The following is a 17,267-nucleotide window of genomic DNA, read 5'->3' on the forward strand; positions in this document are numbered from 1 at the left end:
AAGTGCTTTACCCAGGTTTCATGTTTTCTCCTGAGAAAAAGGCACAGCAGGGACTGTGGTGTCTTTAGGATATATGGCTTATTTGCACATATATGCAACCTGAGTCTACAATAGAACGGTTCACAGCATTAACACCCAAAAGGGTCTTGTTTCTCCCATAGCCACAGCCTTGAATTCAAGCAGAAATCAAACATCATGCTCTGCTTCTCTGATTTTCCAGCTTGCAGCTTTACTTCTAGGTCACATTACTGCCAACTCTCAACTCTAAAACTCTGGCTTTTGTCCTTCTCACAAAGAGCTGAAGGAAGGGCCCCTCCCATTTTCAGTCTGGCACAGAAACCCCTTTCTTTGGGTCTCTTAATGGCCCATCACCCAGGTGATTACCTGAACACAGGAAGCTAGTCTGGTTTATATTTTAACATGAGTTAGATCTAGGAGTTATGTAGGTCTCTGGCACCCACAAACAATAATCAAAACAATTCCTGCAGCTCTCAAAAGACACCAGCTATCTAACTTGCAAAAATATTTGACTTCTGTAGGTTCTCCTTATGAAAGAGTCTAGTCATGAAGACCTATGCTGGTACCTTTTCTATAGTAAAAATACATTCCATGACTTTCTGAGAACACTTAAGTAGAGAAGCAGGGGAAATGGAGCCCCACACAGCCCGCTTAGTGATGTAGCAGCTCCTTAGATAAAGCAAACGTTGATGACATTCGGAAGCTGCCTTTCAGATACACTAGTAAACCATATTCTTGGAGATCCCTCTAGTGGCTGAAGTAAGCCATTCTTCAGAGTATAGTGGGCTTTGCATCAAAACCCCTTGTTTCATGGTTAGCAATATCTGTAAAATATTTTTTACAAGATTTTCTCATGACAGCAATTGTACAACTCTTTCATGTAGATATTCCTCAAAAACATCTTTGAAAGTAATTATTAATTCTGGAAAGCGCAAATTCTATCTTACGATGTTGATGAATTTCAGGCAGGAGATAAAAAAGTACACTCGTTCCACAGTTATCTGACAGAGTAGTCAGAGGTGAAGTAGTCAGAGGTAAAGTAGTCAGAGGTGGACTCATATTGTAGCCATTCCCAGGGAAGTAGTGATGAACCTGTGGCCCTCCAGGGGTTGTTAGCCTTTAGCTCATCAGCCCTATCTATAGACAAAGAGGAGTAGGATGATTGGAGTTGGCCTACTACACAGGTGCTCCACCTGTGACCTATGCACATATTGACCTAGAGACATATTGATTACATGGTGCAGGAAGGAGTGAGCACGGAACATCATTAGAAGGTGATGAGAGCTTAGAGCTATGGAGCTCCAAGCTATGGAGCTTGGAGGAGGGAGGGGAACACAGATGGCATCACAGGATGAGGCTGCAGGTTCTGGAGGCAGAACTACTGTATAATCACCCATCACCCTGTAAATAAAAGAAGGTGTCCTGCTCACACTAGGCTCTTAAGTAAACAGGGGTCTTACCAGGAACAATACCCATGGGGCAAGCAGACAGAGCAGCATCCAGGGCCAGAGTTCAAGCAAGCTGAGCTTGCAAAAGGCAGGAGGCAACATCAGAGCGGTTCAAGGTCAGGATCCAAGCTAGAAGAGTTCACAAGAGTCAGACAGTAGCTGAAGCTACTGTAACAAACCCGAACCTCAGCTGACTCCTATCAACCCCCTTCATACCAGAGGTCTCCTTGGGAGGAGTGTATTACTTCTGAGGGGAAGTACTTTACTTTACACTGGACGAATCCTTTCCTGCAATCTCCAGGTGGGCCAGGTTTCCATCTAGTCTTTACAGTAGTACTGCATTTGCCTTGGGTTTGGGACCCAATTCAGCCCCAAAGTTAGAGGCTGAACTCACCTTGGGTGCAGATGGCCCTTTCCCTGACCTTGTTGCAGTATCCCAGATGGAGGCTGACCTAGGATTTGGTATAAGGCCAGGGTCTTGTCGTCCCCCTCTGATAAGGGCTCTCCTGGCTGAGACATGACAGAAAGGTAGTTTCACTGTGTGTGTGTATGCAAAAGCGCATGGGGGGAGGGATGCCAAACTGGCTCTTGGATCTGAGAGGAATAAAGTCTAGTTTCACCTCTTCCCAAAGGCTTCCCGGTAGGATTTCAGAAAAACATTAAACATTTATTTCTCCCATGAAAATATAATACAAATAAACCAAGGTATCCTTCTGAACTTCCTGATTCAGAATATTTTCAGATGTGGTGAGAACACTGATGAGTTGGCAATAAAAGATAACATCTTATTACAGCAATGAGCAAACAAGTCCTTCACACATATGCAATAACTTATAATAAGAGGACATCAGGACACATGCGATTCTTCCCCCTCCCCATAAAAAAATTGCATCTTGGTGCACCTGACTGCAGAATTTTACCCCAGTTGCTATATGTATTAGGTTTATATTATCTATTCTCTGGTTTCTCTTCAGATCGTAAAAATATTTTGCCTTTTTAGTTTCACATTATCTGTGTTATATTTGTTGTTATTTTTAATTGTCATATATACAAACATTTTAGCTGTTTTTAAAAAGGCCGTTGCTATGCATATGCTTTTATTCTACTGTAAATCACTTCACCGGGTTATGGGAAGTGTTTCATAAACAACAACAACAAAAATAACAAATAGGATTCCCTATTCAAAAAAACAAAACCACAGGCTGCTACTCTGCATTCAAAATTTGCAATTACTAGTAGCCATGTATTCAAAGTAGCAGGTCTAAGCATGTGGAACTCTCCCTAACTGAGATTAGACAGCCCCCTCCTTGTGGAGTTTCAGGCACATGAAAAATACGTCCTTATTTCAGCAGGCATCTTAAGGCAGTGTTTGGCTTCATCGTGCATTTCTTACTACTCTTACACTTCATGTGGTTTATATATTTATTTTTTGTAATTGTATGTGCACTGCTTAGAAACATTAATGATTAAGTGGTGTATAAATATCTTAAATAATAAATAAATAATGGCAACCATGTGTCAAGTTTCCCCTCCCCTGAATGGCCTTAGCTCCTTTCCCTTAGCTCCTTTCCCAATTGTAGGGGCAGAGAACAAGGAGGTAAGCTCAACTCCATTTCAGGGAGAAATGATGATCTTAGACTGTTTGGATATTGGAGAAGAAGGGCATTTCCAGAAACCATTATAAACACTACTTGTTTACATATGGAGCAATCATTGTAGAGCAGGAACAGGAAGGAAGGAAAGGATATTGACTCAAAATCAAACCTGGTTTACTTTCCACATCAGATAAAAGTTTCTTAAGACACAAATTCATATGCTGTGAAATGTGTAGTAGCAAATTCCAGTGGGTTAAGGCAGATAAACTTTGAGGGGGGAGCGCACTTGACAGAGTGAAACAACTAATTTATGTCGTAATCCGCTGTGACTGCAATTCTTAGCTCACCCTTCTTTCATTAGGGAACTCCCAAGATGACATAATCAGAATTGTTGCATCACTCTCCTCAAAAAATAAAGCAAACAAACATCACTTACGTTTTCTTTCACAGGTTCTGTAATAATAAACTAAATGGTTGAGAATTTCCAGCCTCTGTAGTGTTACCCCACAGTTTGACACCCAATGTAGTCTGCAGTGCAGAGCAATTTCCCTCAGGGAAGATAATGTTATTAAGGGTCCACTAGCTACAAATCATGGAGACGCGGGTGGCGCTGTGGGTTAAACCACAGAGCCTAGGGCTTGTCAATCAGAAGGCTGGCGGTTCGAATCCCTGCGACGGGGTGAGCTCCCATTGCTCGGTCCCTGCTCCTGCCAATCTAGCAGTTTGAAAGCACGTCAAAGTGCAAGTAGATAAATAGATACCACTCCGGCGGGAAGGTAAACGGTGTTTCCGTGCGCTGCTCTGGTTTCACCAGAAGTGGCTTAGTCATGCTGGCCACATGACCCAGAAGCTGTCTGCAGACAAACGCCTGATCCCTCAGCCTACAGAGCAAGATGAGCGTGCAACCCCAGTGTCATCCACAACTGGACCTAACGGTCACGTGTACCTTTACCTTTAGCCACAAATAAAAAATAACATACAGTGGTACTTCGGGTTACATACGCTTCAGGTTACAGATGCCACTAACCCAGAAATATTACCTCAGGTTAAGAACTTTGCTTCAGGATGAGAACAGAAATTGCGCAGCGGCGGCGCGGCAGCAGCAGCAGCAGGAGGCCCCATTAGCTAACGTGGTGCTTCAGGTTAAGAACAGTTTCAGGTTAAGAACAGACCTCCGAAACGAATTAAGTTCTTAACCCGAGGTACCACTGTAATACAAAATACACAAGATTGTTAAAACAGAAAAGAAAACAGAAAACAGTCATAGATTGTCTAAGTAAGGGCAATTGAAATATTTAGAAATATGACAGCTGAAATGTGTGTTACACTTATGATACAGATCTTAATCTAGTGAGAATGGTCTGCTCTCTACTAAAGTTAATAGCAAAACATTGGTTTCCCACTAAGGCTTATGCCTGTATCCAGAAAACACAGCATCAGTATTATACAATTGAAACTGGGTACAGATAACCATTTTTGTCTTCTCCATGAGATGTGCTATAAATAAAAAGTTTCCTCATCAAAATGATATATCTAAGCAAGTTATCTGTGCTGGGAGAACTCACCTCAGAATGTCTGCATGGATTTAAGGTTGCTTCAGAAGATGTGGCAGAGTTATGGCTTCTGAAAAAAAAAGTAAGCAAAATACTGCATTTTGCCTATCCACTAGGGCTGGTCGTGGTAAATGTTCCCTCTCCAGAAAGCTAATAGTCCAAGTATTTTCATAACATAACATAACATAACATAACATAACATAACATAACATAACATAACATAACATAACAACATTACATTACATTACATTACATTACATTACATTACATTACATTACATTACATTACATTACATTACAGTGGTACCTCGGGTTAAGAACTTAATTTGTTCCAGAGGTCCGTTCTTAACCTGAAAGCACCACTTTAGCTAATGGGGCCTCCTGCTGCCGCTGCGCCACTGCCGCGCGATTTCTGTTCTCATCCTGAAGCAAAGTTCTTAACCCAAGGTACTATTTCTGGGTTAGCGGAGTCTGTAACCTGAAGCATCTGTAACCCGAGGTACCACTGTCCATTACATTGGCATTTAGAGGGAACTATATTTGCTGCGTCAGGGTAAAAGTGACCCAGATGTTCTTATCTTCTCTGTGGAATTGCTTTGAAGTTCTGTGCAGTGTTTTCAGGATTGTATGATGTGGGTGTGTGTATCCAGGTTTTGATGGTCATATGCCCCATAACTGCTTTAGACACTGCATCAGAAATATTTGCCTATTATTTGGATATACATTTATTTGACTGGGTTCCTCCTACCCATACCCTGGAAGCAGTGCTTGGTTTCCTTTTCCAGCAGGTGCTTGTGTTGGTGTTAGGTGGCTGTCATTAAAAAAAAATATTTTTTTTTTAAAATGGGTAGGGTCACTTGGAAGGCTGCTTTGGTTAAAACAGAAACAGCTGCCTCCACAAGAGAAGGGGGAAAGCAATAATGCCTTAACTACCTGAAGCAACTTCGGCATTGCAAGTACTGAATCATGTCCACCCCAAAGGATTGTCAGCAGGTAAGACAACTGAATGGTTTAAATGTACAGGCTACTATAGATTTAAGAGCATTTCCGTTGGCACTGAAGGTGATTAGATATTTGGTCATCTTGTGCACATATTTCAGTGACTGTCCAAAATGATGGAGGTTGTCAACCATCAGCACAGAATGCTGACAACGCAGCAGACATCTGATGAATTCCTAGAAATGCAGAGATAAACCAGTGAATGTGGCCTGTCACTTAACGGTCATTATTGTCAGTATTTACTTAATGTCACTTTGGACATTGAACAGATACATGTGGGAAAGGAACTGACAACATTTGCTCATGTTTGTTGACCATCTCTACCATTTCAGAGTTTCACAGTAGCATACTCTACATTTACACGCTACGGACATACTACAGCCAGCTGCATAATAGATAAAATACTTGTCGCAGGTCACCATAGCAAAATATATTCAACAACAAATGTGTGTGTGTGTACCAGTAATAGTTCTCAACAGCCAGATTTGTTTTAATTTTAACAACTTCTTGGTTGGTTGGTTGGTTGGTTGGTTGGTTGGTTGGTTGGTTGGTTAGAGAATGAATTTACCCCCTATTCTCTATGACAGTCGCCTCCTCAATTGCTCTGCCTTCTCTTTTCCAGGTTGAATTTGCCCACTTTCCCACTTCCTTCCAATCTTGTGTTCCATTTCACTGGCTGCCTTTCCCCCCTTCCTCTGAACACCTTCCTGTTTGTCTACATGCTGAAGTATGGTGCCCAGAACTGAACACATTACAGTGGTACCTCGGCTTGCATACGCTTCAGGTTACATATGCTTCAGGTTACAGACTCCGTTAACCCAGAAATAGTGCTTCAGGTTAAGAACTTTGCTTCAGGATGAGAACAGAAATCATGCTCTAGCAGCGCGGCGGCAGCAGGAGGCCCCATTAGCTAAAGTGGTGCTTCAGGTTGAGAACAGTTTCAGGTTAAGTACGGACCTCCGGAACAAATTAAGTACTTAACCCGAGGTACCACTGTACATGAGATGAGAATGAAGAAATAATAAACCTCATTGCCTGAGGATAGAGGGAATGATTTTGAACTGCAGGGATGTACATTAGAATGAACATAAAGAAGGGTTTCCTACTATAAGAGCAGCCTGCAAATGGAATTGATAGCTTAGAGAGGCTTCCTTGAGGGGCTCCTATTAAGTTGAAATAAGATCTATTTGGGATACTTTAATTGTAGTATGGTAATCTCAGATAAGGAAAGCTCCTCCAAGTCTCTGACTTGGATCATTTACAAACCCCCCACCCCATGGAGATGAACCCTAGCAAAAGCAGTACTTATTAAATTTTGGTATAAGCAATTGGAGGGTCAATTTTCTACGCAGTTAATTTCTTGACCACAGGAGAAGTGTGAGGTGCTTATAAGAAGGAGAGCTGGGCTCCTTCTGCAGCTGAAGATTAGCTGTGAGCTTCATTTTAACACCATATTTGTCTTCATGCTGAAAAGCACGGCCGTCACACTCAGATGTGCTGTTAATACACACAAAAACCACAATTTAAAAAATTCTAAGACCGTATTTCAGCTATACTAGACCGTAAGGTATCTTATAGTAAGACACGGTAGCATCTCTGGAAATCAGACCTAAGCAACACTTCACAATGCTTCTTTTTAATAAAGTAAAATGAAATGGTTGAGTTACAGCTGGGATAATCATAATCAGACATACCTCTTGGATACACACCAAAGCCCACTCCCCTCCCAATTATTTTATTTTAAATGAGGTTTTAAAAACTTTTTGTTATTTGGTTTTGAAGGGGTGCCTGCTTTTTGGTTTGTGTTTTATGAGTTTTTGGAGGGTGCAGGGTGGTTTTTTTGCCTGTTGGGGTCTGAAAGCTGCCAGTTCCCCCCCCCCTTCTGTGAAATGGGTATTTTGTGTGCCCATGACGATTTCTTAACTTTCTGAATGTGCCCCTGGACACAAATAATTTGTGATCCCCTGGGTTACAACAATACTTTCATAAGCAGTTGTACAAAACAGAAGGAAGCAAACGACAGCTAAACCAATCTTGGTTGCAAGGAGTGGTGTACAAAGGGACTCAGATTTCAGCTGTTTTGCTCAATTTTACAAACAAAGCAGATGAAGCTAACTCGGCAAGGGCTGTCATTTTAAAGCACGAAGCCTTTCTGCTTCATGCAAAAGAGGTATACACATTTGTATACACTTCCTCCTTAAACCTGCATGTGAAATTGAATACACATCCATAAATAAGCAGAATATTGTTGCTGTATTACAAAAGAAAAAAAGGGGGGAGCCCAACTAGTTTTTCATCAACTGTGTAAACACAGACCTTCAAGAGAAACTATACAGAAGTAAAGAAAGTCAGAGCAGAATTATCGTGCTTACATTTATTGCATCAGTGGTAAGCATTCAACAGGAACAATGTTGCATAGAACGTAGGACTGGAAAGTTTTGGGCTCAAATGCTTGCACAGGCCTAAAGTCAACTTGGTGTTCTGTCCCTTAGGCTAGCCTACCTCATAGGACTGGTGGGATAATTCTATGTGTATGCTACCCTGAGCACCTTGATGGAGTAAAGATGAGATGTAAGTTTCATGAAAAAATGTAAAGTGCTGTTCATTGGCTGAACTTTGCTGAAAGAATGGGTGATTGAGCTACCATTCCATAAGTAATAAGAGGAACAATATAAAAGCGATAGGCAAACGTGCAGAGATTTTCCAGAGAATGCTTATCTTTTTCCTTGTGGGGCAAATAACAGGTGTGAGAAGAGTAATTTTCCTCAGGAAAATGGTAGGGAAGTCAGCCCCCACTCTGGCTGAAAAGAAAAAGGTGTATGAAAGAGGCAGGACTCTAAGCTGAAGGGCGATGGGTGAAGTAAAATGGGGGGGGGGAGGAGAGAGTGGATATCAGAAAGAAAGGACAGGAATGAAAACTCTGGAGGTCCAAAGACCACTGTGCTGGTGTTTCTCATTTAACTATACAGATCTTGGCTGTAGGCTTCATAGGTCACCTGTTCCCAACTTCAGATGGGTACACACCCCCTCAAACCTGGCCCAATATATTTTGTTGCGTGAGGCAAAATGGCGCCCCGTCCTTCTCCTCCACCACCACCTGAGGTGACTGGAGATGGCCCAGGGAGGCCCCAGTGTGCTGAAGGCAGAGGGGGAGAAAAATGGCCAGAAAGGAGCAGGTTGGGGCAGAAAGGCATGCTCCTCAGGAGCCTTCAGAGCCGAGGAGGAGGAGGGGTTGAGTCTCGGTGGGTGGGCAGCTGTTTCTGAGGTGGTGGCAGAGGGCTTTCCTTCTCAGAGGGTGACTGGGATGGTGAAGGCAGCTCCTATCCACAGATGAAAGGAGAATGGCAAAGGCAGCCAACGCATGTAAGAACACTCCTCTTTTTCCAGATCTGCTGCTCCTCACAGCTGTCCCCACCCTGTCACCTGAGGCAACTGTCTCAGTGGGGCTAATGGGCTGGCTGGCCCTGCACCCCCCCCCCCGTTTCATTCCCACTTTTCCTTGACTCCAGCCACTCCCATTTCCATATGCTTCTTTCATCCCCGTGTGTCAGCTTCATGAAAGCATGTAAGCAAATTTGGGCCAACTCACAGAAATAACAATAGTCAAATATCTCCAGCTATTCTTTGCCGTGTGACACTTTGAGAAATGAAGAGGCCAAGTGGGCTTTTATTTGCATCTGTATGTTTATACTGCATGCCAACGTGAGCTAAATGAAAAGAAAACCTTAGAAGGGATAATGTCTGTGCATTTGCCCAACAGCCAATTCTATAAACAGAAAAGTCGTTGAGTCCTTGCCAGGCTGTGCCTAATTATCACCATCCCTATTCAGGAATAGGGAAGGGAATATCATAGCAGAGATAGGCACGTAAGGAACTGCCTTATGCCAATTCAGATCATTGGCCTGTCTAGCCCAGCATTCCTTTGTCTACTAGGAAAGTTCTTCATCCTGCGCAGTGTTGTTTGCGTTGACTGACAGCAGCTGATAAGAATTTCAGACCAGGGGTTTTCCCTGGAAATGCTGGGAATCTGCATGCAAAACCCTTGCCCAAAATAGGTCCAAGGAAGTCAGCAGTGAGAGAGTTCAGTGAAGCTGTCAAGTGGGCCTAGGCTTGGTGCTTGAGGCATTATGGGAGAACAAGAATGAGCAGCCATATTGGTTCCTGAGACCCCTTGAAAACGACAGAGCAGCTGGTAGGCTTAGCTGCCTAAAAACAATTGGGGAAGGCAGCTTCCTTTGTCATGGTGCTGAGGGTTAGGGCGGGGGATGGAGGTGAGGACAGGCTTTGTGCCTGTGTTGGCATGCAAAAGAAATTCCTACCCCAATTAGGGCTTATGAACTAATTGGCAGCACACTCCCATTCCAGCAGCCAAAGCCAAACAATCGCAGACAATTTATTTCCTCCATGGGCAGCTAACAAAGCACAGGATCCTTCAGGCAGCCACCATGACTCAATTGGATCCCTTCTGCATTCATTGTGAAGTATTTCTTAGAAAGAGGTTTTGAAAAGTGGTTCAACAAAGCCACACCAGCCTTTAGCCTGCCAGACCATTCAAAACAGAGGCCTTAAGTCTTTGAGTCAGGCTCAGGGCCAGGGTTTGTGCATACTACTTACAAGTGGGCTGCCCCTCACATGGACATTGCTATGGGCTTGTGTGCACCTATACACATCTGTGGAATTTATGTGACTTTAAAAAACTGGAGGAAACCTTGAAACATTTCTGTGACACTGACTTAAGCCAGGATGTGAAGAGCCAGGTTCTTCCCCTCTCATTGGCCAAAGCTGAAAATTAATATTAAAAAGCAAGGTGTCTGTGGTAAACGTATTCAAAATTAATATGAAAGCAGCTCAGAAGGAATGAGGTGCAAGGTAATGGCCAGGCCAAGATAAGGCCATCACGTTTGGATATTTAACAAAACATAAAATTTTCATTCAAGATGGTTGTCATCAGAAACGGAATGGGAGAATATCATACCATGCAACTTTTTTGGATCTGAATCCAGAATGCATGCCTTCCGGGAAGCATTCAAAGTGCTTTTGGGGGGCTAGAGCACCACACAAAAGCATGTAAGATCACGGCCCCCAAAATGGCCACTGAGATCTTGCATGAAAAAAATGGGATGCCCCATTTTTTCCAGGATACTTGGCAGGTATGGAATATTTTATTTCTTTCAGAGGAAAACAAATGGCTATACAGGGAAGCAGTGGTTCACGAGGTCCAATTACTGTTTGCCTGGGTGAATCATAGCCAAAAATGAGACAGTGTGGCCAGGAACAGGTTTGTCACCTTTACTCAAAGGGTCAGGGCTGGCATCAGCATCTGGCATCCTGCTAGGGCCCTAGAACTCCAGGGCTGGCAGGGCCCATCACTGGTGCCTGGTGCTTCAAGCAATGTCCAACAGCTCGATCTCACAGCCATTTTGATTTCCCAGAATGCCCTGGAGTGATGCTACCTCAGGGGATTTGTGGGAAATTAAAATAGGGATACTAATGGAGGTGAGGATCTGCAGACAAATAAAGGAGGAGGGCACTGTTTGCCCAGAACCTTGAAAATCTTGATCTAGTCAGAGAACATTTGAAATGTTTAAATTAAAATATTCCCTGCAGTCAGGGCTTTTTTTCACCCAGAACTCAGTTCCGGAACCTCTTAGGTGGGCGCCATTGCCACTCTAAGAGAACAAGGGAGGTGTTTGTGGCACCTCTTTTTCTAGAAAAATAGCACTGCCTGTAGAGATACATTAAAAAGTATAGAAGTGAAGGAAGCCTCTTACTTCAGTGGTCAGAAACTAGCTAAGTGGCAACCTAGATTAGAAATCCTTAATAGCAGAGTTGCCTCTGAGCTGCCTATGGTACATGCAAAAGGCATTGAAAGAGCTCGGGGAGGGAGGCCACGAATGCAGTTACTCCTAAGTATCTCTTCAGAGATTATAATAAGCAGATCACATGAAGACTGATTCACATACTGAGGTTACCACTGGGTCTAGGTTACGTTGAGTCATGCCCTGATGTGTAGGTGGCACTGGCTACTTTGTTTTTCCGACGGAGGTTAACTCGTCAGACTAGTTTGCGATAGTTAGTAGTCTACTGCGTTTTAGTACCATAGCATACTTGGGTGGCCTCATTCTTCCCAGGGATATTTGAGTTTTCCTTCCCATTAATTAGCACACACTTCCTATAAAAGGAAATGGATGAACCTTTAGGTATCTAGGGCAGTGCGATCACTATAAATACACTGCTCTTTTAAAAAGGTAACGTGACTGAAGCTGTTCCTTGAATCAGGAGATTACTGCGGTTGCATATAGGATACTTAAAGGAAAAATACATGAAGGTGTTGGGGTTTTTTTGGGAGGGGGGTAAATATTCTTGATTTTCCAGCGTGCAGAACAGTCTCACAACACAGGCCTCTTCTTCCCATATTCATTCCCAGCCCCTTCAGCCACAGGCATCTTTGAGATGCTCATTGTAAGGCATGCTGTGCATTCTGGAGAGCAGAAAAGCTAGTAAAGGAAGGTAGCATCTCTTTGAACTGGGGTAGCTAACAACAACTTATGCCTGTGTATGGCCCTCCAATTGGTTTGTTGTGCTCCCCAGTCGCTCCCCAAAATGTGTCACTTTTTAAAAAAAATATTTTTTGGACTGCTGCTATAGGTCTCCAGCTGTGTTGTCAAATTATTATTTTTAGTGCTTTTAAAAAATAATAATAATGTAGATTTTTTAATAGGCTGATCCCTTAGGTTGTCTGCTGTGATACTGTTATTATTACTATTATTTTGCTGACTGCTTCCTGTTGTGACACAGGGACACCAAAATATTGTGTGACCATCCAAGACCCAAGATCTGCCCATTTTAAATAAAAATGAACGTTTTAATATCACCCCCCCACACACAAAAATGTTCCCATATGTACATAGGAAAACGGAAAGCTCCCTTATATTGACTATTGATCCATTTAGTTTAGAATTTCTTATACTGACTGGTAGCGACTCTCAAGAATGTCAGGCAGCCAACACTCCCAGTGCTTCCTGAAATACAACCCAGGGCCATCTGCATGAGACACAGGTGCCCCCATCTCTGTGCTATGGTACCCCAATGTGATGCCCAAATGATTTTTGTAGCCCCTCAATGCCCCCCCAACGTATATAACGGCAGTTTAAAAAACAGAGGCAAAAGCACTCCATAAAACTGAGTGCAATCCAGTTAAAAATAGTTCAGCAGCTTGATAAAATAGAGGCACCAAGGAAAAGGCAACCCAAATATATACCTTTTAAAGGCCTTTTTGAAGGCTTGTACTGTCAGGGCCATTTGTAATTCATTTGTAAGGGAGTTCTACAACCCAGGAGGTGCTCTTGCTTAAAGACTATCTTTCTTCTAGCAAGCGGAGGCAGCTCTCGTGTATTAAATTGTAATTTATCTCGCACTTCCTCCAGTATCTAAAAAAGGCATCTATATTGAGGTTTTGACAGCCAGCAGTCAATTAACTAAAAATGAAAAGCAGGTAATTAACCAATTAAAATTCTGTAATCAGTTCACAGCCCCAGTACTCCTACATTTTGAGCCAATGAAGCATTTTAGTTCCTGGGCAGAATAAATCGGGGCGGGGGGGGGCAGATAAGGTGGGGAATTGAAAAGCCTTTCAGTGCACACCTGTAACTGAAGTGCTGCCTACACCTTCCCAAGTGCTGCTCTAAGATGCCACCTGGTGGTTGTTTCTGAATGCTGCTGTACACTGAAGTGGGAAGGGGAGGGAAGAGGAGGGGAACGGACTGCAAGGCACAGGAACAGGGGGAACTGACCATGGCAGTAGTGGATGAACTCACACGTGGAAAAGCAAAGGAACTGGATATTGTGAGCTAGGCTTAGTCCTAGTGGTACAGAACACAGAAAGATGGGGGCAATTATGAGGTTCAATACACAGAAATATGGAGTGATTGTGGGGTTCAGAGCAGGAGGAATTAGAAGCCATGAAAGGCGGAATGGGACTATCATTAGGCTGCCAAAAACTTGGTTGCCCATAAGAGTGTGGAAAGTGAGCAGCGCCACAGTGCTTCCTGACAAGGGTTGTACTGAGAACAGCTGCAATTATTATTATTATTATTATTATTATTATTATTATTATTATGCATTCAGGCCTTTCTTGATGGCATCGCTCTGTGTCTCTGTCTCTCTCTGGCATTCTGATTTGTTTGTGAGGCAGTTATATAACACTGATTGTGCCCTGATCTGCTCCTGGGGAGTTGTCATTACTCATTCATTCATCCCACACTTTCCAGTACATTTTCCCATCAGTTTCCAAACTGTGAAAAGTCCTGTTTCTTTTTCGATGGGGATTTGTTGCACTGGGGTGGCAGAGCCCTTTAATCCAATTTAATTGGAGAAGCCAGGTTTCGGAATGCTCTTGGATCTCTCTTGCAAAACAGCGACAATTAGAAAATGGAAATAAATGGGATGAACTGGATGTCAATGTGTTTTGCATCATTACCGAAAATAAGACTGGTTCCTTCAAAGAGAGCCAAAAACCTACCCTGCCATTTGCATCCGTGAGTCATTTGCAATGACTGTTTGCTTGTTATTTATCAAGCATGTTAAATTTGTATCTTATCTTTCCCACCAAATGATGTTCAAGGTGGCTAACAGCAACAATATACGTACAATGACACAGCAATAAATGTAACAAACACAAATCAGGTAGAGCATCACTAAAAAAATTGAGAAAACTTTAAACAAATCACAGCATACTTACAAATCAGTTTATGGTTCAAAGTCCTGTCTAAATAAAGAGGTCTTTAGCTGCTGGCAGAAAGTCATCAGATGGGGCTAGCTGGAACCCTCTTGGTAAGAGACCCTAGACATTTAGAACCACCACAGAGAAGGCTCCATCTTGAGTTACTACCACATGAGCATCAGATGTTTGTGGGGCAGACAAAATGGCCTCCCCAAGGATCTATGGAAATCACTATTAGTTTGACAGGAGCACTTGCTCCTGTTGTTTTTTTATTTCAGGGGTTTATTACAGCACAGCAGCAGTCATCTTTCTCCACCAATCTTCCTCCTCAACAATAACAATTATTTTCATTTCAAAATATTATCACATGTTGATACCAACACAGCTTGTAATGGTTACCATAATCTCTTGCCCTGAAACAGAATCATGTTTCAGGGTGGTGCTTAGTATGTCTGTCTTTCGGATTAACCCCTACCTGAATCCCTGAGAATTAACCAAAAGCTGCTAAATTAAGTTTACCACATTTCGTGCTGAAGTAAAAGAAAATACACCTGAGCATTTTCTACTTTTCTTAAGAAAACAGGAAATCTAGGGTGCAAACATTACTATTAAGCTGTTCATGAGGAAAGAAAAAGAAAGAAAGATTAAATTATTCTAACCATGTCTACCTTTAGCTTATTTTATTAAAGAAGAGGGATAAAATAATGACAAAAGCAGCCCTGTTCAGACAACATAGATCTGTTGGTTACAAATGGAGACATGAGGGTAGTGTTGGGATTGTATCTGAAAGTACACCCTTCTATATAGGAAGAGAAGGCTATTGACAGCTACCAGGCATGAGGGCTGGAGGCAGCAATGATTCTGAATACCAAGTTGCTACAGGAGAGAAGAGGGCTCTTGCTGTGTTCAAATCCTGCTTGCTGGCTTTCCAGAAGCATCTGACTGGCCACTGTGAGGGCAGAATGCTAGATTAGATGGGACATTGGCATGATCCATGTTCTTATGTACATTCATGGTAATCTCTGACTGGAATTTACACATATACAACATATTGTACTTCCAATCTTGTGTGTACTTTGAATGTGTGAGTGCTATGTTCAGAAGCTATTACGAATATGCACAGAAGAACAGGGCCAACGGAAACCATTTTGACCCCCCCCCCACTGCCATGCTTAGTCAGCATGAATATGTTTACTCAACAGGATAAACAAGCTAATTTCTATAGCTGATACAGGGCCATTTGCTGTGGATCACTTTCGTTCTTGTCTTCTGGGAAGGTTTCCTTCCTTTTCTGGCTCTTCCCTCACCGTGTTCATTTGTTTTGATTTGAATCAGATGGCCTTCACTGAAGCTTAGTCACATCATTGTGTAAATACAGGCTGATGAAATGGCAGGCCCCCAAAGAGACATTAAAGAGGAAAAAGAGCAATAGTACTGTCAGCAACAAAAGCCAGCTCCTTCCAAGGCCAATTTGCAATCCAAAACCAAATACTGTGAAAATTTGTTGCAGAACCATGTATGTGCACTAGGAAATATCAGTCTAGTATTTTGGCCATAGATAACTTTACAGGCTCCAGTTGCAATAAATAAGTAGTACTGCTGATTTATCTTCTCCCTAGACAAAGTATTGTATGTGTGCAATCTTCTTCTGTAAACTATTTTGTATGTGTCATTCAGCCCACATCATAAATAAACCTTGTGAATGAAATTCACCATTAATTTGTGCCATATCTCTCATCTGTATAGAGCTGTCAAATTATTGCAGTTCTATCCCTACCGTCTTATCCACACCCTAGTGTCAGGAGCTCGTCCTACTCTTGAGTAGGATCCTGGCAGAGAGACATGCCCGACTGGCATGTTCCCTCCCTCCCGGTCGATCGTTTGGGAGCTTCAAAAGCTTTCTTCAGCCCGAACATTACAGCGACCAATGCCAACAGACATCGGCACACTTAGGGATCTGCAGAGTCTTCGCAGTTTGCGTGACAGACCCCAGCAACTCAGCATTTTGGCTAATCTACTTTATTTACACATAAACACACATGGAGCACTGCAACATGGCTCCCTTTCTCTCTAGCATCAGACAGCAAAGAGAAAGAACAAAGGACAGTAGTCCCACTTCATGGAACGCAGCAACATAAACATCCTGTCTCCGTCACTTCCCACTCTGTGGAGTCAAAACATACACTGTCACGTGAAAGACAACAATCCCATGACTGCAATCATGGAGCAGGAATTCTAACACCTAGTTCCTAAAATCTTACACAATAAAACAAAAATATACCTGAAAGATTATGCATGCTCCTCTGCTCTAAAACAGGATATCGTTATGCTTCTTTCCCTACTTTCCCTGGGCTGTGAGAAGTTCCAGGGGCACAGCACTTACCCAGGTTTGGTTTTCTTTGGAAGGAGGCCACTAGTGGCTTCTGGAAATTTTGTAATGTTTGAGCTTATTTATAAATATGCAGGTTGAGCTCAAGTGAGGGCACAGCTTAAGCACTCCAACAGACAACTAAATCCATTACCTCTCATCAGATCTTGAGCAAGGGACTGGCAGCATGCACACAAACACACACACACCGCTTACAGTCAGTGCTATTTTTCCAGAAAAAAAGGTGTCGAAATTCACTATGAACGCCTCCCTTGTTCTCTTATAATGGTGCCCACATGAGTTCCAGTGAGTTCCAGCTGAAAAAAAGTCCTGTTTACAATGTTTCATATTTTCTCATCTCTCTCCCTTTCTCTGACTCCCACTTTAAAAGTGTTTCTATTATGCTTTGTTTGTGACTCGCTTGCCACCTCCCTCTGGCCGGAGGTAGTGCTGTCTTGAGCAACAGCTGCAAAGGATTGCCTTTAAACATGCAGTCTCCTCTTCTGGGTACCTCCAGACTAAAGCACATACTTTAAATTAAGGTCTGAAGAATTCAAATTAAAGT

At 42.6% G+C, this 17,267-nt stretch overlaps 1 protein-coding gene and 1 long non-coding RNA gene across 2 annotated transcripts in view; one reads left to right on the plus strand and one right to left on the minus strand.

Moving 5' to 3' along the window:
* Nucleotides 1-1,065: 1,065 nt before the first annotated feature.
* Nucleotides 1,066-14,474, minus strand: LOC309330988. The gene is made up of 4 exons (XR_014151677.1): nt 14,353-14,474; nt 4,627-4,684; nt 1,861-1,976; nt 1,066-1,151 (listed from the first exon to the last, which is right to left on the minus strand). It is a non-coding gene; the product is annotated as an uncharacterized lncRNA (long non-coding RNA).
* The window catches only part of TRPM5 (transient receptor potential cation channel subfamily M member 5), a 47,650-nt gene continuing 35,904 nt past the window's right edge, over nt 5,522-17,267 (plus strand). The window contains exon 1 of the mRNA XM_081840296.1: nt 5,522-5,606. Coding sequence (XP_081696422.1) covers nt 5,580-5,606 — 27 coding nt within the window. The 5' untranslated portion in view covers nt 5,522-5,579. The remainder of the gene's footprint in view (nt 5,607-17,267) is intronic.

This window comes from Podarcis erhardii (genome assembly GCF_964252035.2).
Source record: "Podarcis erhardii genome assembly, chromosome: 1".
Lineage (NCBI taxonomy): Eukaryota > Metazoa > Chordata > Lepidosauria > Squamata > Lacertidae > Podarcis > Podarcis erhardii.